Source organism: Chiloscyllium punctatum, chromosome 25, assembly GCF_047496795.1.
Source record: "Chiloscyllium punctatum isolate Juve2018m chromosome 25, sChiPun1.3, whole genome shotgun sequence".
Classification (NCBI taxonomy): domain Eukaryota; kingdom Metazoa; phylum Chordata; class Chondrichthyes; order Orectolobiformes; family Hemiscylliidae; genus Chiloscyllium; species Chiloscyllium punctatum.
Window position 1 is genome coordinate 13742682 of NC_092763.1, and position 21263 is coordinate 13763944.

The following is a 21263-nucleotide window of genomic DNA, read 5'->3' on the forward strand; positions in this document are numbered from 1 at the left end:
CAGGACACCCAGAATTCCTGAGAAGCTCATGAACTGGGTCAGACGGCATGCAGACAATGGAATACGCTTTAAGCTCCAAGGGGCATGACAGAGATCTCAAAGCCCTAGGGGCAGTTTCACAACCCAGCAACACCAAAGCCACACAAAGAGCAGGACAGACAGAGAGGCACCACAGGACAATGAAAACACCTCACCACTACAGAAAAGACTTTAACACCTACCTGTGAAGATGAGTGGAATCGTGATACTGTCAGGATGTTGCATTGTGTGAAGGAACAGGACATTCATCTGATAAACTGTTTTCCAATTAACATCCTTGCAACTAAGTGACTCAGTTTCCAGAAACATTGTAGTTTCCCATTTTTTAATCAGTGTCATTGTGCAGCGTTACTATAAAACTGGTCTCATCCTCAGCTCTGGGAGGAGAAATCAAATTCTCTGTGCAGACTGTCAGTTTTGTGTCAGCTGGTCTGTTTTCTCCTGGCTTGCAATAAACTGTTTGTCAATTTCACTTCGAGCTGTGTTTTGTGATCTCTACCCTACGGAGCAAATTTCTCCAACAAATATACAGCCAAGAAATAATGAGATTGCAGAAATTTAGTGTTTAAAAAGAATCCATGTATGGTCTGTTCAGAACACTTATATGGACTGTATTCTGCGATCTTATACAGACTGTGTTTTGAGATCGGAAACAAAACAAACTGAGAAGGATTGAAATGAAAAGTACTTTACTGTATGGTGAGCAGCAGGAAGGGCAGTATGAATCCAACATTGTGGTTGTACAACATCTGAAATCCCAAAATGTTCTTACAAACAAAATAAATTAGTCAATTTAGTATCACAATGACATTTAAAAGAGTAGGGAGGAACAATTTCAGAAAAACAAAAGAATGCATGATATAGTGAACATCTTCAATATTCTTACAAAACTCCCTTTTTAACATCCAGTTTAGTTTAATCTACACCATAAATGTAAAGTTGTTTATTATTTACAGTGATAGTGCAACTGAAAAGGGGAAAAGGTCCAGACATTGTTATTTTAAGCAAACGGTATACAGCATAATGTGACTGCCTGTGATGATACATCAAGGCATCCAAACCATGAGCAGGTATGGCAACAAACTGGTGCAGAGTAAAACAAAATAAGACACACAATTCGAGCAATTTATAATAGTGGGTACATATTAAATATGAAAATCTATTCAAAGGAAAACTGTCATAAAAATATATCTCACCAGTCGTATGCAGTAAAGAACGGGGTCTCATGAGGTAAGTACTGTCAGTGATACTGGTATTGAACACAGCTTTTTGTTTGTGTGACATTCCTTGTTAACTCATTTGTTCCCCATTTATTTTTGGAATGAACAAATGTATTAAAGTAACACACAGAGGAATTTTGCAGGCATGCAGGAATAGTTACCAATACTATTGAAAGTCATTTCACACACTTTAGCTAGAGACCAGGACAATGTCTGGTTTGGTCCTGTGATTTAACAGACTTCAGTTGAAGTGCTGCAATGACACTCAATGACTCTATCCATTGGGCTATGTGCAATGGATCTGGGGCAGGCGCAGAATGGATCAGGCTGAATTATGTGTCCCAGTTACACTGCAGAATGAGCATGCTCAGATCTTGGGTGAGAATGAGGACTGGGTTTGTACCCATGGTGGAAACTATGTCAGTGCACACTACAGAGCTCACACATAACAAAGAAATGTTAGAGATACTGAAGAATAGGTGCAAGATTCCATGATCATAAGAAATAGGAACTGGATTAGGCCATATGGCCCCTCAATCATGCTCCAATAAGGTAATAGCTGATTTGCTACATCAACCATTTCCATATTCATTGATTTCCTATTGCCTGAATAAATGCCATCATTTAGCATCTATAATCCTGTGTGGCATAGATTTCCAAAGATTCACCACAGTCTGACTGAAAAGAAAGTTCCCTAATGCTAATCCTAATTGCTGGACCCTTTATCCTGAGTCTATAAACTAGAGCTTCAGATGTGACGGCCAGAAGAAACAGCCTCTCAACAACTTAATAAATACACTTAGAATTTTATGCATCTCTTCGTCTAAATTGCAATGAACAGAGGACCTTTCTACTCAATCTGTCCTCACAGAACAGCCCTTTAATCCCAGGAATCAATCAAATAAACTTCTGTTTCACACTTTCTAAATGAAGTACATTCTTTTATAATAAGGAGACTGAAAGTGCGCACAATACACTGAGTGTGCTATGGTGTATATAGTTAAGGCAAATCTTCCTTCCTCATATACGCCAAAGTCCTTGCAATAAAGGCTTATATGTCATTGCTTGCTGTGGCTGTGTTAAGGTGTTTGCTATGCAAGGAACTACAAATTGCTCTGAATACTAATGTCTTTCCCCTTACAAATGTTCAGTTTTCCCATCTTTCCTTCCAAATTAGGTAATTTCACACAAAGAAAGCAAAATACTGTGGATATTGCGAATGTTTTTAAAAAAGGTTCAAAAAGCTTTAAGAAATCTAGAGATGGAAAAAGAACAAAAGACCTGCAATGAGAGATTAAATGATGAATGATTTGGTGGGACTGGATGAAAAGAAGTATTCATCAGACAAGTAAAGAAAGTGTTGAACTCAATGTTGAGTCTATAAAACTGTAATGTAGTTGATCAAAAGATGGGATGCTATTACTCAAGCTTCAATTGACCTTCATAGGAGCATTGTAGAAGACTGAGGACAGAGGTGGAGACTTATAATGACAAGATACCAGAGACTTTTGAGGGGGGGGGGGGGGGGGGGGGGGGTGGGGTGGGGGGTGGGGGGGTGTTGGTCATGCTTACCGAAGGAATAGGAGTGTTCACCCAGACTTCACTTGGTTTTCCCAGTGTAGAAGAGACAGTATTCTGAGCAGTGAGAGTAGACTGAGTGGAAAGAAGTACCAACCAATAAATTGCTGTTTTTATTGGAAAGTGTCTTGGGAGGATGTGCTGGCCTTGGAGGAGGTTCACAAGAATGATCCTCAGAATTAAGGGCTTGCTCGATGAAGAGTGGTTAAAGACCCTACATCTGTACTCCACAGAGTTTAGAAGGATGAAGGGGGATCTGATTACTGAGAAGACTGGATAGGGTGGATGTGGAGAAGATGTTTGCAATAGTAGGAGAGACTAAGACCTCAAGGCACAGCCTAAAAGTGAAGGGATGACCCTTTAGAATGGAGATGAGGAGGAATTTCTTCAGCCAGAGAGTGGTGAATCTGTGGAACTCATTGCCGCAAAGGGTTGTGAAGGCCAAGTCAGTGAGTATCTTTAAGACAAAGATAGATGGGTTTTTGATGAGTTAGGGGATCAGGGGTTTTGGGGAGAAGGCAGGAAAATGGGGTTGAGAAACCATGACTGGATGACAGAGCATATTCAATGGATTGACTGGCCTAATTTTGCTAAGATATCTTGTGGTCTTATTGTCTTATTGTCCTCGGACAATTAGAAGATAGGAAGTACAAAGACATTTCTTGCATATCTGGTGTTTGGAATGTGGCCATAGGAAAGATGTAAGGGTTTTGGAGGGGAACAGGAGTGTATCAGGATGGTACATAGAAACAAACAGTCATTGAAAGGACAAGGCAGGGGTAGATATGATTGCTGTTGGTACCATTGAATTAAGAGGCTGCCGAGGATCAGGAACAGCCTCTCTTGTGTCCTGGCTGGGAGGGGAGGGCTGAGAGCAGATACGTATGAAACAGAGGAGGTAGGATTGCAGACCTTGTTGACAATAGGTTGGGGGGAAACCTCAGTAAAAGAAGAAGGAGGAGCATTAGAAGTGCTGGTGTCGAAGCTTGCATCATCAGAATGGATGCAAAACGGTTGGAGAAGCTTGGGGAACTGGAATAGTATCCTTAAAGAGAGCTGTATGAAAGGAAATATTGTTAAGGTAGCTATAGGTGATTTACAATAACATAAATAGAGGACAATTTTACACTTACTCATATTATATTCAATCTTTGTTACACAATTGCTTGACCTGTAGCATCAATAAACCTGGGCATATTACAATGGTTCCTTGTCTAAGACTTCAATTAGATTGCAAATAAATAAGACCCAAGCACTGGCATTCTACTAGCTACAGCCTGCCATCCAGAATATCATCCATTTTTTACTTCTGTCTACAAACCAATCCTCTCTCCATGCTAATGTATCACTTCCCCAATCCCTTGCGCCATAAACTTGTGTAAGGATTGCGTGAGGCTTCTGATTAAGTGTCTTTTGAAGATTGTCCCCTTCATTCTTCATACTAAATCCTGCTGGAGAAGAGGAAGGAAACTTTAGAGGGAGAAGACTGACTTCAGAACAAGCTAATTCTGCATGTCGATATTCTCCCAAAATTGTGTTTTTAAACAGTTACAAAAGTTAGAAAAGAGCATTTCTGAGACAATCCAGGATTACAAAAACAACAAGAGACTTCATGCCAACTGACAACTGGTCAATCATGGTACCTAAGTGCATTAAAAAAAAACAGAAATACTCAACACATCAAGCAGCATCTGTGGAGTTTGAAGCAGAGTTGATGGGTGGTATCTAATGCTCTTTAAAAACTCTAAGATATTAAGTTTTGAGAGACCTACGACTGGCTGCCTGCCTGAGGGAACTTCCAAGAAATCAAGGATCAACTAAGTTGGTCACCACTTTGTTTGACAGCCAGTAAAGGACAGGTAAGTGGAGTGTACAGTTAAATCCAAAGTGCCTGAGACAGTGGCTGGAAAGCAGCCCCTATGTGAAGGTCATATGGTGTTCATTGAATCATAGATTTCCCACAGTGAAGAAAGAGGTCATTCAGCCTATCGTGTCTATACCGACCCTGCAAATAGCATCCCACCTAATCCCTGTAACCCCAAAGGGGGGCTTTTACCATATCTCAACCACTTAGTCTGCACATCCCTGGACACTATGGGCAAGTTAGCATTGCTAATCCACCTATCCTACACATCTTTGGTCTGTGGGAGGAAACTTGCATGAGCAGGGGGAGAATATGCAGGCTCCACACAGATAGACGCCAAAGACTGGAATCAAACCCTGGGTCCCTGGCATTGTGAGGCAGCAGTGCTAACCACTTGAGCCACCATGCCAACCCAAAAATTGACTTGTTAATCTGCCTTGAGAAGATGAAGCCAGCACAACACGGAGAGGTGATTCTTATTCTGTGACTGACAAACAATTCCTCCAGCCCTGGGTCCAACAAGGGATTCCTCTGCAGAGTTTAGGAAATCCATTTTCAAGTCTTTGTGGGTGGAAGGCCCAAGTATTACAAGGTTGAACCTGCAAAAAGTGAAATGCCACCCTGTCTTCAGGCTGCCCTGACCTCCCATTCTATTTTCACTCCACTATGGTGAGGAGAGTTGAAGACCAAGCAGAGGTGCCATGCGAACCAGGCAAAATCTCAGCCTCGTAAATAAGTAGCTGCTCAGTAGATCAATTATTGCCTCAGTTCTCTGCTGGTTGTGATCCTGCTGCCACTTTGACGCGCAACCAGCCATATTGCCCTGAGGCCTGAACATTAGCGAGACAACCCAACCCAGCATGACTTTGGAAATTTACTCCCACACCGCCCCATCAAGCTTTCAGGTTTCAGGCTTCTCATCGGAACTGGAACATGTTCGAGAACCAACAGAAAGTGCAGAGGCAGAAAAGCACAATAGTGCATGAGGGGAAGAAAAACAGAGATGTGTAATAGGATAGGATAGAAATTTAGTTACGAAACGAATGACACTGTCAGACAACAAGAAGTTAATATGACAATAGATAAAGGGAAGTAATTATTGGCATCTGTAGTCTGGAAGAATGCAAGTGATGATCTAAAATCGCTGCATTCGCCTTTAGACCCAAACAACAGTAAAATATGGAGTAGGCCTCAGTATTTGCTTGAAACCTGTTATGTCTCTAACTTTTCCCAGTTCTGATGAGAAGTCATCATCCCGAAGCATTAACTCCGTGTTTCTCTCCACAGATACTGAGCACCTCCGGTGTTTCCTGTTTTTATTTCAGATTTCTGAAATGGTATTGTACAATCTTAGGTTGATGGAGAACTTCAGTGTAGTCCAGTCAACCTGCAGAGGTAGTCAGCCCCTCTTTGTAATATTGGAAAAACAAGTACATGTTGGGAATGTCAGACAAATAGAGAATACATCTCTATATTGTAGACATGATAGACACCCTAGAAATATATTTTTCACATAGCAACAATGTTTCAAATCTTTCAATTGGGCAATAAACATTTTCTGACATAGATATATATATATTTATATTTGTTACAGTGGTTTAATTGTGTCTGCGGCCTAGCATGATTGGTCTATCACGGTTAAAAACTGAGGAAAGGTTGGCATCACATTACATGCAACTCATGGCCTAGTATCCTAGGCCACACACAACACACTAATGGTATCTTAGGCCCAAAATTACACACAGCTAACTTTTTCACTGATAATAATGCAGTTGTCTACAGAAGACTCCGTCGATCCTAACGTTGCATGTAGATTTTCTTCAGGGACTTTCAGTTCATTACTCACAGCTTTATTTCCATTGTTCATGGTAGTCATTTCCAAATTTCTCTCATATATTGCTGATGTGGAAGCAATGATTGTGAAGTGATTTCTGGTTCTTCTGATACTGTAATGGCAACGAATATAGTGGGAAAAAGCTCGGCGGTAGGTCCCATTAAAGAGTGTGTAAACTAGGGGATTGACACCGGATGAGGTATAACCAATCCAGACAAACACATTGAGCAGCTCTCCAATGATGACTTTATTGCAAGAATCCTTGCAGATAACAGACATGACGTTGGTGATGAAGAATGGGCACCACATGACAACAAACAAAAAGAAGACAATTCCAAGAACTTTGGAAGCCCTCTGTTCATTGTTTATCGAATGCATGGTTCCTTTCCGGAAGAGCCGAGATTCCTTGCTTAGTGGTGGCTTTGGACTTACATCTGGTGTCTCTGATCTTTGTATCACTGTTGCATTTTCCCCTAAGTTGTCCTTTTTAAAGACATGCAAGCTTGTTCGCTTTTGTTTTTGGTCACCTAAAAACACACGGATCTGTTTTTGCAGTACCTGGATGGTCAGGCAATACGTGAAGACCATTATAATCAGTGGAACAAAGAATGCTACAAAGGAACCCACAAGGACGAAGCTTTCATCATTAATAACGCAGCTCTTGTCAATGAAAACTCTTGATTCATCTTGAATGCCGATGACAGGGATTGGCATCGAAATGCCTGTAAGAAATTGTTTCAAAGAGATTATGAAGTTGTAAGATACTTAAAACAAACTTAATTAACTAAACTAGGAACAAGAGGAGATAAGTCATGCAGGATTGAGACAACAATCAAAGAAGTGGAACAACACAGGAGCACCTGATGAAGGAGCGTCACTCCGAAAGCTAGTGTGCTTCCAATTAAACATGTTGGACTATAACCTGGTGTTGTGTGACTTTTAACACAGGAGGAGGTCATTTCGCCCAATATGCTTTTCAAGTGGAAATCATTGCCTTCTGCCAATCTTCTGTTTTTCCCAATATCCTTGCACATTATTTCTATCAAAAATAATCATCCAAAAGGGAATCCAATCTAATCTAATTTAAACAAGAAGTCATTGCTACTCTTGTCTTATTTGTTCCATCATCCAAGTTTGTCATCAAAATCTAATCACTTGCAAACGGTTTCCTCCTTAAAGTCACAACTTTGTGGAAATTGCTGTTTTGAATCCCTTTATATTTCACTAGCTACGTAGACATACCAGACTTTCCCTTACCCATTGAATTTACTTGGCTAATTTTAATGGTGTTGGACTCCTTTATGCTGGAAAAGTGTTAGAATAACAGTTGTTTGCTGCTAAAGACAAATTGTCAATGTGAACATTTTTAAAGTTATAAGTATTCCCTAAATGGAATGTCTCTGATAAGCTCCTTAAGTTTCCAAATGTATTTCCACACGAGAGCAATAACTCTTAGTCTTCTGAGGTTTTGATTGATGTACCAAAGAAAGAAAATGCTTTACATGTTGTTGAGGACAAGTTGAAGAACTTGGCAAGGGCTTGGCAAATGATATATAATGTGGATAAATGTCACATTGTCCAACTTGGTAGCAAACACAGGTAGGCAGATTATAATGTGAATGGGGATAGACTGGGAAAGGAGAGGTGCAATGAGATATGGATATCCTTGTACACCAGTTGGAGAAAGTAAGCATGTGCAGCAGGCAGTTAGGAAGGCAAATGTCATGTTGGTCTTCATAGTGACAGGATTTGAGGACAAGAGCAGGGACTTGATGGACTACACCTGACATATTGCGTGCGGTTATTAGAGTGAGAATGATGTTGGGGGGGGGGATATCTCATAGAAACCTATAATATTCTAACAGAGCTAGACAGGAAAACTACAGGAAAGATGCTCCCAATGACCAGGGTGTCCAGAACAGGTCACAGTTTCAGGATACGGGGTAGGCCATTTAGGATTGAGATGAAGAGAGAGTTCTTCACCTGGAGAGTAGTAAGCCTGTGAAATTCTCTACCACAGAAAGTGGTTGAAACCAAAGCTTTAAATGTTTTGAAGGAGTTAGATATAGTTCTTAAAGCCAAGGGATCAAAAGGCATGTGGAGAAAGCGGGAATAGGATACTGAGTTGAATGATCAGCCATGATCAAAGGCAGAGTCGGCTCATAGGGTCGCATGGCCAATCCTACTTCTATTATCTGTGTATTTGGCTTTACAAATGAACAGCTAAATTAATTGGCTGTACTTATGGAGAGAAGACAAGAAAAGGTAGCATTTAGGATTCTCACTATGATCTTCTGAAGCTCCATTTAATGGAGTGCGAAGGGAGAAATTGTTGTCACCAAATAAATGATTCAGTCACGCATCTTATTCTATACAATATGGGCTCAAAGCAGGTGCAGTACTTACCAATTGAAATGGTCCAGACTGCAGCTAGTTTGATAATAGCTTTGGTTCGTGAGTTGAAGCGACTGTGCTCAATAGGATTCCGTATTCCAATGTAACGGTCCAGTGAAATTGCACACAGATGCATGATGGATGCAGTAGAAAAGAGAACATCCAGGTAAATCCAGATGGGACACAACTTTTCTGGGAAAGGCCAGATATTGTCTGAAACATAAACTATTCAGGTTAGAAATTGAATTATATATATATATATATATATCTCAATAACCCTTTGATTTTCTCTCCAGAGTCCCTAATCTCTCACAAATAACATATGGTTGAGGGTGCAGTTCTTCCGAGGTAGGTGGTATAGGGTAAGAATTGTCTTGTTGTAACTGTCCCCAACAATCAATCACTGGAATCCTTTCAGTGTCTTCCTAAGATTTGAACATTCTGCAGTGGTGCATTCTGCTGAAACACAGAATTTTATTTTCAAAGTATGTGCTTTGTTTACTAGAGCCTTTGTTATGAAAGCAATTGCTAGAAAACACAAAGGTAAGCTCAGAATTCAGGGACATAATAAACTGTTAAACTGCACTGGCCTCACTGTAGACGGACATATATCAGGAAATCATAACAGGAAGACCTGTCTATTCTGTTCAAGTCTTTGTTTATAAAGGGTGGTATTAATGACTGTTTCTTTACTTTAATGTTCATAACTTGACTCAAAACTTGAGTATATCATTGTGTCTAATAAATTAAACAATCCCTGCAGCATTTAACTCTGAAACATTTGGTTCTCCAAGTTGTTGGAAGAGTTACCTAATAACAGCATAATGAGGACAAAAGGGAAGTTGGTGAATAACACGCCTCACCCTTTTAGAATTATAATCCTAAATTCATAAAAAAGAACTAGGAGCAGGCTGTTGGCTCCATCAAGCCCACCCCTTTATTTATTACGATCATGGCTAATCTTTCATCCACTTTCCTGCTGGTCTGCCATAATGCTTCACTGCCTTCTACATCAGACATCTGTTGTGGTCAGTCTTGAATATATTCAACATCTCCCCCAGCTTTCTGGGGTAGAAGAAGAACTTCAAAGATTAATAGCCTGAGGAAAGAAGTGAATCCTTTTCATCTTGCATTAAGGACACCCCTTATTTATAAGCCGTGTCTCCTAGTTCTAGATCCTCCAGGAAAGGGAATTCACCATCTAGCCTGTCATACCCCATCAGAACTCTGTATGTATCAATAAGACCACCTCATTCTTCGAAACTCCAATGAATATAGACAATGTGATCAATGATTTTTCATAAGACATGAAAGAAACAAAGAAAGGAAATGGGAAAGTGGGTTATCATGGGTGGATTCAATGTTAAGTCACTTGTAGAAATCAAAATAGACAGAAAGAAATAGAGTTCAGAGGAAGCAGCTACACTGATTAACCAGTGATCATAACATGCAGATTGGAGATGGACTATAATGATGGGACATGAAGAGGAGGAAGGAGAATGAAGGCTGGGAATGGACGGGAGTGGGGAGAAGCAGAGAACCGGATGAGAAAGATGGAGTAGAGATGTAGCAAAGGAGTAAGTGAATATGAAAGCAGGAATTAACATCAATGAAATTGTGACAGGGTGGCACCTCAAACATAGGAAGCTCCAGTCTGCAAAATGTAGTTGACAAAGGTTTTCTGGCAATGCAAGACTCAAAATGATAATGCAACTTGCCACAGAAATCTGAAGAGCAGCAGAAAAATATCCTTGCAATTTTCAAGGGTAATGCACTCACAAATCCTATTCATCATGATTGCTGTATTAAACTCCTCTTTGGATAATTAATTTGAGCTTTTCATTTCAGCATAGCCAATATCCAAAATTCATCATTGTGTGAATTGTAGGTGCCACCCTGTATGCAAACTGTAGTATTATTTGCTGGTGATAAATTCAGTTCAGTTTTGAGCTCAATTGATGTCGGTTCTTGAAATAGCCAGCACAGAAGCAAGGAATTTGCTGATTTACTGATGTGATGATCTGTCACCAAGAAATGGAACCACTTAGGAACTGCTCAATTCCAGGAAAAAGAATTTGCAGTGGACAGATAAAACTGTGCTACTTAATATGTGAATGCAATGGAGTCAGCAGAACTATTCAGAGAAAAATGGTTACAGTTGCCTCTTGGTGTTTATTTGAATTTATTTGGTTTGAAGCATTGCATTTGATTTCAAATAAAAGGTAAAAATACAATGGTTTACTGGACCTTTGCCTAATTTTCTCCTATTGCTTCCTGTTCGATTAATCAACAACAGGGAGATTGTTTTTCAACTTCGAGTCTGCTATCAAAAACAATTCTTATTTTTCAAGCCATCAGTACTTCTATCAATAATCTTTCATGGAAAAGCCCTCATCAGGGTTACACTTATAATGCGGGGAAAAGTTAAGACTAGCGTATCTTTTGGAACCTTCTGATATTTTCATTTAAAGTGATATTAACTAGAATCAAAGTAGTTTCAACAGTTAACACTAAACAATACGTGTGCTTACTCAGAATGAAGTAGATAAAATTCTCAGGCATTTATGTCAGTTAGAAAATCAGACAATGTATTCATAAAGGCTGATTATCTCTATGTTACATACAATCATCTTTATTACAGAAATTAAGAGTTGCAAAATTAAAGGACTGTGTCCAGTCATCCTTGATTTATAGATGATCTACTACAACAACCTTGGGTCACCAGCTGTACTTGGGAGACTTCTGGGAGACTTTGACACGTGGCCAGACCCATCCCCTCCCCCATTCTGCTGGTATTGGCCACCTGACATGTCCTTCCCTCAAGTTGCATGGTCTTCCATACCAGTTGGGAAATGAATAATCTCTGAGTGTGAAATTATTGACAGTCAGTCAAACAGATTTTTCTCCCTTTATTTTAAAGGCCTTTGGATTTTCTTCCTGGTTTTCCTAGACTCCAGGCGATTAATCTTCAATCTACAGAGACTTAGGACCAGTCCTTGAGGTTTGGTAACCTTAGGCAGTCTGGTTAGTATTTTTGAAAGAAGCAATACCCTGGCATACCAATATGTTCAGTGTATGAATATGAATGTGAGATAGTGTGGTAATTTATACGCTATTTCTTTATCCAGGTTCACAGGGAGGCAGGAGATGTGTGACAAGTAGATGGCTTTTCAGCAAAAAGTATCAACAGGGCATATCCTGGCATATCCAATGCCAGGTAATGACTATCCTAAGGCAGAGACAATCTAGCCAACAATCCCCCACCCTTGACATACAATGGCATCATCATCGATGAAATCCTCCTTTCTTAAGATCTTAGGTTGGGGTGGTGGGTGGTCAGTGACGTTAATTTTGACCAGAAACTGAACTTGACCAGTGATATAAATACAGTGGATGTAAAAGCAGGTCAGAGGCTGACAATTCTGCAGTGAATAAACCGCGTCTTGACTCTTCAAAGCATATCCATGATTCCAAGTCAGGAGTGTAAAGGAATTTTCTCCTCTTGCCTGGTTCGGTACAGCTCCAACAACCCCCAGGATGCTTAAAAAAGCCATGACAAAGCATCTCATATGACTGGCATCCCATCCACCATCTTCAATATTCATTCCCTCTACAACTGATGCACAATGGCAGCAATCTGTACCATTCCCAAGATGCACTGCAGCAACTCACCAAGATTTCTTTGTCAGCCTGTTCTCTCTCAAACTCCTGGCTTCAAGGTGAAGCCCAGCACAGACTCATCTGCTCCATCTGCTTTTATTCTTTTTTTTCTCACTTTCTCTGTTTTAGAACAACTGTAACACTGAAGTTGCAATTTATTTCTTTTTTCTCTAATTTGTACCTAAGATTTTGTACCTCGGCACCTTTGTACCTGAGATGGTGCTGGAAATGGTCACTTTGTACACTTTTCACTGCACTCATGTATTCCTGTACATGTGACAATGAAACCTAATTCTAATTCTAATACTACCATCTACCATTTCAAGAGTCAGAATATCATGTTGCAGCTTTATAAGTTTTTGGTTAGGCCACATATGGAGTATCATGATTAATTCTGGTTGCCACCTTACAGGAAGGATGTGGACACTTTGGAGATGGTACTGAAGAGGTTTACCAAGATGCTGCCTGAGTTAGAGGATAATGAGCTATAAGGAGAGGCTAGAAAAACTCTGGTTGTTTTCTCTAGGGGGACTCTACATGGAAGCCTATAAAATTATGAGATGCATAGATAGGGTTGACGATCAGATTCTTTCTCCCAGATGTGAAATGTCTGATACTAGGGAGCATGCATTTAAGATGAGAGGGAGTAAGTTCAAAGGAGATGTGAGGAGCAAAATTTGTTACATAGAGTGGTAGGAGTCTGGAACACACTGCTAATGGTGGTGGTGGAGGCAGATATGAAAGGGGCATTTAGAAAAGCACATGAATGTGCCAAGAATGGAAAGATATGGACCAAGGGCAGGGAGAAAGGATTAGCTTAATTTGGCATCATGTTCGGCATAACATCATGGGCCAAACAGCCCGTACCTGTGCTGTACTACTCTATGTTCTATGTTTTACCTAGAAGGACAAAGGCATTGGACACAGAGAAACATCACCAGCTGCATGTTCCCCTCCAAGCAACACTCTGCTCTGTCTTGGAACTATATCACAATCTCTTCACTGTGCTACATCGATATCCTGGAACTTCCTTCATAACAATACTATGGTGCAACTCTACCATTTAAACTGGAGAGATTCAGAATGCTGGCTCACCCTGACCTCTTCAAGGGCAATTAGAGATGGGCAATAAATGTTGGCCTAGCCAGACAGATGAATAAAAAACATCCCTGAACCACAACATTTAACTGTGAGAAAGGAGGCTGCTGATTGGAAGTGTTTGGTACAAAAATTATCTTGTATACTATATCAAATTAAGAAAAGGGTTTAGATAAATAACGGGGGAAGTGGTACACTTCCTAGAAAGATGGAGGTAACTATGAGAACAGTACAGCAAATGATGATCAAGCATCAGTCTTTGTAGCATTATAAGGGGATTTCATTAGTTTATTAATTTCACCCTTTAATGGTTTATTTTGTAACTCATTTCAGCTAATTAATCATATGAACAGATATAGTGGAAGTCACACAAGTTTTACTTTTCAGACTTTAAATAGAAAGACAGCAGCTTAGCTGAAAGGATGCCCCTAGGATATGAAGATGACAGACACAGTCATCTCCTCCCAGACATGGTAACTATCAATCTGTCCAATTTGTTTGATGAAGATCATTGCTTTATAATAATCATGCTTTAAGAATATTAAAGTAAGGATTATGGTCTAGAATCTTGTCATTTACAATAGCCATTCACCAATACGAGTTGTAATATTGTGGAATGTAGGTGTAAAATAAACTCTAACCTCAATGGAAACCAAGACATTTGAAATGTTTCATTGAAAGATATTAGAAGTAAATATTAAAGCATAATATTACAGGTTATATTTACTTGTGAGTTGCTGGCCTTCTGTTTTGTCAAAGAGGTACTTTGGCCAATCTAATCAGAAAAGCATTCAAGGTAATTATTCATTGTCAACTTTCACTCATTTTCTACAAAATGTTGTGTGCCATTCAGAATCCAGCATATTTTCTGTTCCCAAAAAAAAGCTAAAGAAATGTCACTTTAACTGTGGTATAAATTGTATTCCATTTATTTTCAAAGTAAAATGTTCCTGCTCTGTTCCCAGAGGCAGTATACTAATGGCTATGTTGTTAAAGATAACAGAAGCGATGGATATTATTTAATGAAGGCCCGTGGGCACAGCTAAAGCAAATCAAAGAAGATCTTCTCTCACTGCAGGCGTGACCCTGTTCATGTTCTGGTTTTGAATCCCACACCAGAAACTTGTTGACTACAGAGGATATGTTTACAATGTGGCCAAACAGGCTCATTAACATCTTCTAAATCCTTCCAATGCATTTGATGGTAGGTAGTGAGCGCTGATGAGTCTCCTTATCAGTCAGTGCTCTGGAGGCAATGGCAAACCGCAGTATTACCTCACTCATTTGAATCCAATCCAATGGAAATCCAATCGTCCAACAACAAGATGGAGGAAAGATCGATGGAAGAATAGTGCATGATCTCGGTGTTGGGCTGAAGGGCCTGTTTCCATACTGTAGGGAATCTAATCTCCATCTCATTGAAACATCTAAGATCTGGAAAAAGCTTGCTAAGATAGACATTGAGTGGTTGTTTCCCCTGAATGGAAAATCTAGAACAGGGCAGGCACAGAGATAGAATAAAGAGATGATCGTTAACATAAAGAGTCAACTGGGATTCTGTGTTAATATTTAGGCTGCAGAAATCTGTAACACTGCATCCTGTCAATAAGTAAACTGACGAAAATGAAAACGATTTGTGTCTTGTTTCATATTTCACCATCTGACTTGAATGCTGACACAATGTTCTTAGCTCCAATGAGCTGGCTTGAGAAAGGGATAGTTCAGGGATTGTTCAGTCCAGCTAAAGCTCACTGGTGTCCTTCCATGCTATAACTTCTGCAATAACTGAACATGGTTCGGCAAGTGTATTAATTGGCTGGTGCTCAAGGCTACAGGTACAAATCTCATAACGATAGATCCATAGAAATTTACAGCGCAGAAGGAAAACAGTTGGACAATCTATCACTTTGAAACAGCTTACAGCCACTTTTTGTGTGTCAACCTTCAAGTTTCTCATGCTTAGAAACTCTCAAAGTTTTTTTTTGTGAAAATGCCTTCCACTAGCTTTTCAGACAAAATGTTACAGATTCCAATATGTTCTGAGTGAAAAAAAAATTATTACGTTGACCTCTGATCTCCATCTTTGGCCAATGACATTCTCACTTGAGTGAAAAAATATAAGGATATGACAGCAGTGTAGCTGGAAAGCTGATACAGGATAAAGGGCTTCATATCCCTTGCACTCTGGGGGAGATGGTACCTGTACAAGCAGATGGGCTGCACCTGAACGGAGTGGAATGGAGTTCCTTGAAGGGCTTTTTGCTAGTGCTATTATAGTGGCTTTAAACTAATTCTGCAGAGCTGTGGGAACCAGGAGAGAAGAGCATCGAGTAATACCAGGATGAGGCAAAGCTAATGGTACAATAAAGAATCATAAGTTGTTTGATGGAGTCAGAGTAAGGGAGAAATTAGAACATAGAACATAGAACATAGAAAAATACAGCGCAGTACAGGCCCTTCAGCCCTCGATGTTGCGCCGACCGAAGCCTACCTAACCTACACTAGCCAAATAACCTCCATATGCTTGTCCAATGCCCGCTTAAATGACCATAAAGAGGGAGAGTCCACCACTGCTACTGGCAGGGCATTCCATGAACTCACAACCCGCTGAGTAAAAAAATCTACCCCTAACATCTGTCCTATACCTACCACCCCTTAATTTAAAGCTGTGTCCCCTAGTAACAGCTGACTCCATACGCGGAAAAAGGTTCTCACTGTCAACCCTATCTAAACCCCTAATCATCTTGTACACCTCTATCAAATCTCCCCTAAACCTTCTTTTCTCCAATGAGAAAAGTCCCAAGTGCCTCAGCCTTTCCTCATATGATCTTCCTACCATGCCAGGCAACATCCTGGTAAACCTCCTCTGCACCCGTTCCAATGCCTCCACATCCTTCCTGTAGTATGGCGACCAAAACTGCACACAATACTCCAGATGAGGCTGCACCAGAGTCTTATACAACTGCAACATGACCTCAGGACTCCGGAACTCAATTCCTCTACCAATAAAGCCCAGTACACCATATGCCTTCTTCACAGCATTATTATAGCATTCTAAATCAGGGTTACACAACATAAAGTGACAGCATGTACACAGTAAATATGATATATGAGTCACAAAGTTGATGAAGCATGGTGCTGGAAATGGTACATCCAAGGAGCATCCAAGGAGCAAGAGAGCTGATGTTTCGGGCAGGACCTTCCTTCAGGAGTTACAGTGCAGACTGTCATGTACAATCATGATATTGTGGAAATAACAGAGACCTGGTTTAAGGGCAAGTTGGCCTGAATACTAAATATTCCTGGTTACAAGATGTTTAAGAAAGATAGGAAAGAAGGAAAGGCAGCAGCCTTGTGTTCAGAGAGTATTGCAGTACTGGAGGAAAAGAATATCTCAAAGTTTTCAAAAACAGAATCAATTTGGCTAGATCTAATGAACAAGAATGGTACAATTATATTGTTTGGTGTAATCTCTTGACCAATAACTAATGGGAAGGATGCAGAGGAAGAAATGTGCAAGGAAATTATAGGAAAGTGCATGCATTATAGAGTAAATGTAACAAAGGAATAATAATTATTCAAATATGGACAGGGAAAAGGGTGGTGCTAAGAGCAAAGAGGGACAAGTATTCTTAAATTATGGTCAGGAGAATTGCCTACAACAGTATGTGTCAAGTCCAACAAGTAGTGATTCGCCACTATACTTGGTTTATGAGAATGAGGTGGACTAAGTTGATCAAAGTTTAAAAATCACACAAAACCAGGTAATAGTCCAACAGGTTTAATTGGAAGCACACCAGCTTTCGGAGTGCCACTCCTTCATCAGGTAGTTGTGGAGGGCACCATTGTAAGGCACAGAATTTATAGCAAAAGTTCACAGTGTGATGTAACTGAAATTATACATTGAAAAATGCCTTGATTATCTGTTGACGTCCCATTGTATCGGGCAATGGGACCCTGTGTGAGAATCTCTCTGGCTATGTTGAAGGCATCTTGAAACCTATTGTACAGGGGATCACCAGCTTCTGTCACAACACTACGGATTTCTTACAGAAACTGAGCACCCACGGACCAGTCAAACCGGGAACATTTCTTGTCACAATGGACCATGTCAGCACTCTACACCAGCATCCTCCACAAGGATGGCATCGCGGCAACAGCCTCAGTACTCAACACCAACAACTGCCAATCTCCAAACACCATCCTACAACTCATCCGCTTTATCCTCGATCACAACGAGTTCCAGTTCTTCATCCAGACACAAGGAACTGCCATGGGGACCAAATTTGCATTCCAATATGCCAACATCTTCATGCACAGGTTCGAACAAGACTTCTTCTCTACGCAGAATCTCCAAACAACATTATACACTAGGTATATTGATGATATTTTCTTCTCTGGCCCCATAGCAAGGAGTCACTGATAAAACTACACAGTGACATCAACAAGTTTCATCCCACCATCAAACTCACCATGGACTACTCTCGACTATCTGTCTCATTCTTGGACACATGCATCTCCATAAGGATGGATACCTCAGCACCACACTGTACCGCAAACCCACAGACAACCTCACAATGCTACACTTCTCCAGCTTCCACCCAAAACATATTAAAACAACCATCCCGTATAGACAAGCCCTACGCATACACCGGATCTGCTCAGTGAGGAGGTACGTGACGGGCAACTGGAAGTACTCAGGGATGCCCCCATTAGAACGGGGTACGATGCTCAACTCATTGACCGCCAGTTCCGACGTGCCACATCAAGGAACCGTAATGACCTCCTCAGGAGACAGACACGTGCTGCAACCGACAGGGTCCCCTTCGTTGTTCAGTATTTCCCAGGAGCTGAAAAACTACGCCATGTTTTTCATTTCTTGCAACACATTATCAATGAGGATGAGCACCTCACCAAGACCTTCCCCACACCTCCACTACTTGCCTTTAAACAACTACCAAACCTCAAACAGATCATTGTTTGTAGTAAGCTGCCCGGCTCTCAGGACAACTCCATACAACCCTGTCACGGTGGATGCTGCAAGACGTGTCAGAGTGTGGACATGGATACCACCATTACATGTGGGGACACCTCCCACCTTGAACATGGCAGGTACTCATGCGACTCAGCCAATGTTGTCTATCTTATACGTTGCGGGCAAGGATACCCTGAGGCATGGTACATTGGGGAAACTGAGCAAAGACTACAGCAACGGATGAATGGACACCGCACAACAATCAACAGACAGGAGTGTTCCCTCCCATTTGGGGGACACTTCAGCAGGCCAGGACATTCGACCTCGGACCTTCGGGTGACCATCCTCCAAGGCGGACTTTGGGACAGGCAGCAGCGAAAAGTGGCCGAGCAGAGGCTGATAGCTAAGTTCGGTACCAATAGGGAGGGCCTCAACAGGGACCTTGGGTTCATGTCACACTACAGGTGATCACCATTGCACTGTATACACACACAGTTACTCCTACACACATACACACACACACACACACACACACACACACACACACGCACACACGCAGTCCTATGCACACACATACACATATATACACAGACACTCACACACACCCTTACAGACGCACACTCTCCCACGCATCCTCTCAGAGGCTTAGAACACTCTACACTCATGCACACACACATACACTCTGTCTCACAGACACTCACAACCCCCACCCCAGACACACACTCACACATGCACCCCCTCACAGACTTAAGAAACTCTACACTCACTACACACACATATACACTCTCTCTCACACTCACGACCCCCAACCCATCCAGACAGACAGACACACGCACACATAGACACAAAGACCCACATGCACACATATATTTTGTGGGGTGAATTTGTACTTGCAGAGTTACATTGTACTTTGCTCAAAAACTGCATGAATTCATGTAAAACTCTGTTATCTCACTTCTTAGATTAGAATCAATTTAAACATCATGACATAGGCAGAGAACACATTTATTGTATCCATTGCTCCCGATGCGGTCTCCTCTACACTGGGGAGACTGGACGCCTCCTAGCAGAGCGCTTCAGGGAACATGTCCGGGACACCCGCACCAATCAACCCCACCGTCCCATGGTCCAACATTTCAATTCCCCCTCCCAGTCTGCCGAGGACATGCAGGTCCTGGGTCTCCTCCACCACCGCTCCCTCACCACTCGATGCCTGGAGGAAGAACGCCTCATCTTCCACCTCAGAACACTTCAACCCCAGGGCATCAATGCAGACTTCACCAGTTTCCTCATTTCCCCTCCCCCCACCTCACCTCAGTTCCAACCATCCAGCTCAGCACTGTCATCATGACCTGTCCTACCTGCCTATCTCCCTTCCCACCTATCCACTGCACCCTCCCCTCTGACCTATCACCTCCATCCCCACCCCCATTCACCTATTGTACTCTTTGCTACCTTCTCTCCAGCCCACTCCCCCATTTATCTCTCCACCCTGGAGGCTTCCCTGCCTCTATTCCTGATCAAAGGCTTTTGCCCGAAACGTCGATCTTCCTGCTCCTTGGTTGCTGCCTGACCTGCTGTGCTTTTCCAGCACCACTCTGATCTAAACTCTGGTTTCCAGCATCTGCAGTCCTTACTTTTGCCTAGAAAACACAGGGGGCTAACACCTTCAACATATTGTCGAGCTAACACCAATTGTTACAGTTAACCTGAGAATACAACTTTTAAAAAAAGGTTTTGTGATTTACACATGAAAGAAGTGAAACTATCATGGTATTTGAACAGATGAAAGACTCAACAAACAATCAAGGTATTTTTCAATGTATAATTTCAGTTACATCACACTGTAAATTTTTGCTATAAATTTTGTGCCTTACAATTGTGTCCTCCACAACCACCTGATGAAGGAGCAGCACTCCGAAAGCTAGTGTGCTTCCAATTAATCCTGTTGGACTATAACTTGGTGTTGTGTGATTTTTAACTTTGTACAGCCCAGTCCAACACCGGAGCAGCACATTGGCACAGTGGTTAGCACTGCTGCCTCACAGCGCCAGGGACAAGTGTTCGATTCCCGCCTCAGGCAACTGTCAGTGTGGAGTTTGCACATTCTCCCCGTGTCTGCATGGGTTTCCTCTGGGTGCTCCGGTTTCCTCCCATAGTCCAAAAATATGCAGGTTAGGTGAATTGGCCATGCTAAATTGCCCATAGTGTTAGGTGTAGGGGAGTAGGTCTGGGTGGGTTGCTCTGCGGAGGTGTCGCTGTGGACTTGTTGGGCCGAAGGGCCTGTTTCCACACTGTAAGTAATCTAAAATCTCCAAATCATAAGTTGATCAAGTCAGAGTAGAGGAACATTTAACTAGTTGTTGTATGTATGTTGGAGGACAGTAGGAAAAGGATAATGGAAAATTCAATGTAAGAATAATTAACTGAGCAAGACCCAAATTCACTGGAAAGAGAATGGAGCCAAAGGTTGAGAGAAAAACTGTGAGTCATCAATCACTTTACCAAAGAAATGGTTCAGATTCAGCCAGGGCATATTTCTTCCAAAGGGAAAGATAGGACAAACAAATCCAGAAGTCCTTGTATGAAAAAGGAGATAGA

At 41.4% G+C, this 21263-nt stretch overlaps 1 protein-coding gene across 1 annotated transcript in view; it reads right to left on the minus strand.

Moving 5' to 3' along the window:
• Positions 1-6294: 6294 nt before the first annotated feature.
• The window catches only part of LOC140495641 (5-hydroxytryptamine receptor 2A-like), a 282481-nt gene continuing 267512 nt past the window's right edge, over positions 6295-21263 (minus strand). Inside the window, exons 4-5 of the mRNA XM_072594633.1 lie at positions 8942-9142; positions 6295-7257 (exon numbers count right to left, since the gene is read on the minus strand). Of these exons, the coding sequence (XP_072450734.1) occupies positions 6437-7257; positions 8942-9142 (1022 nt within the window). The 3' untranslated portion in view covers positions 6295-6436. The remainder of the gene's footprint in view (positions 7258-8941; positions 9143-21263) is intronic.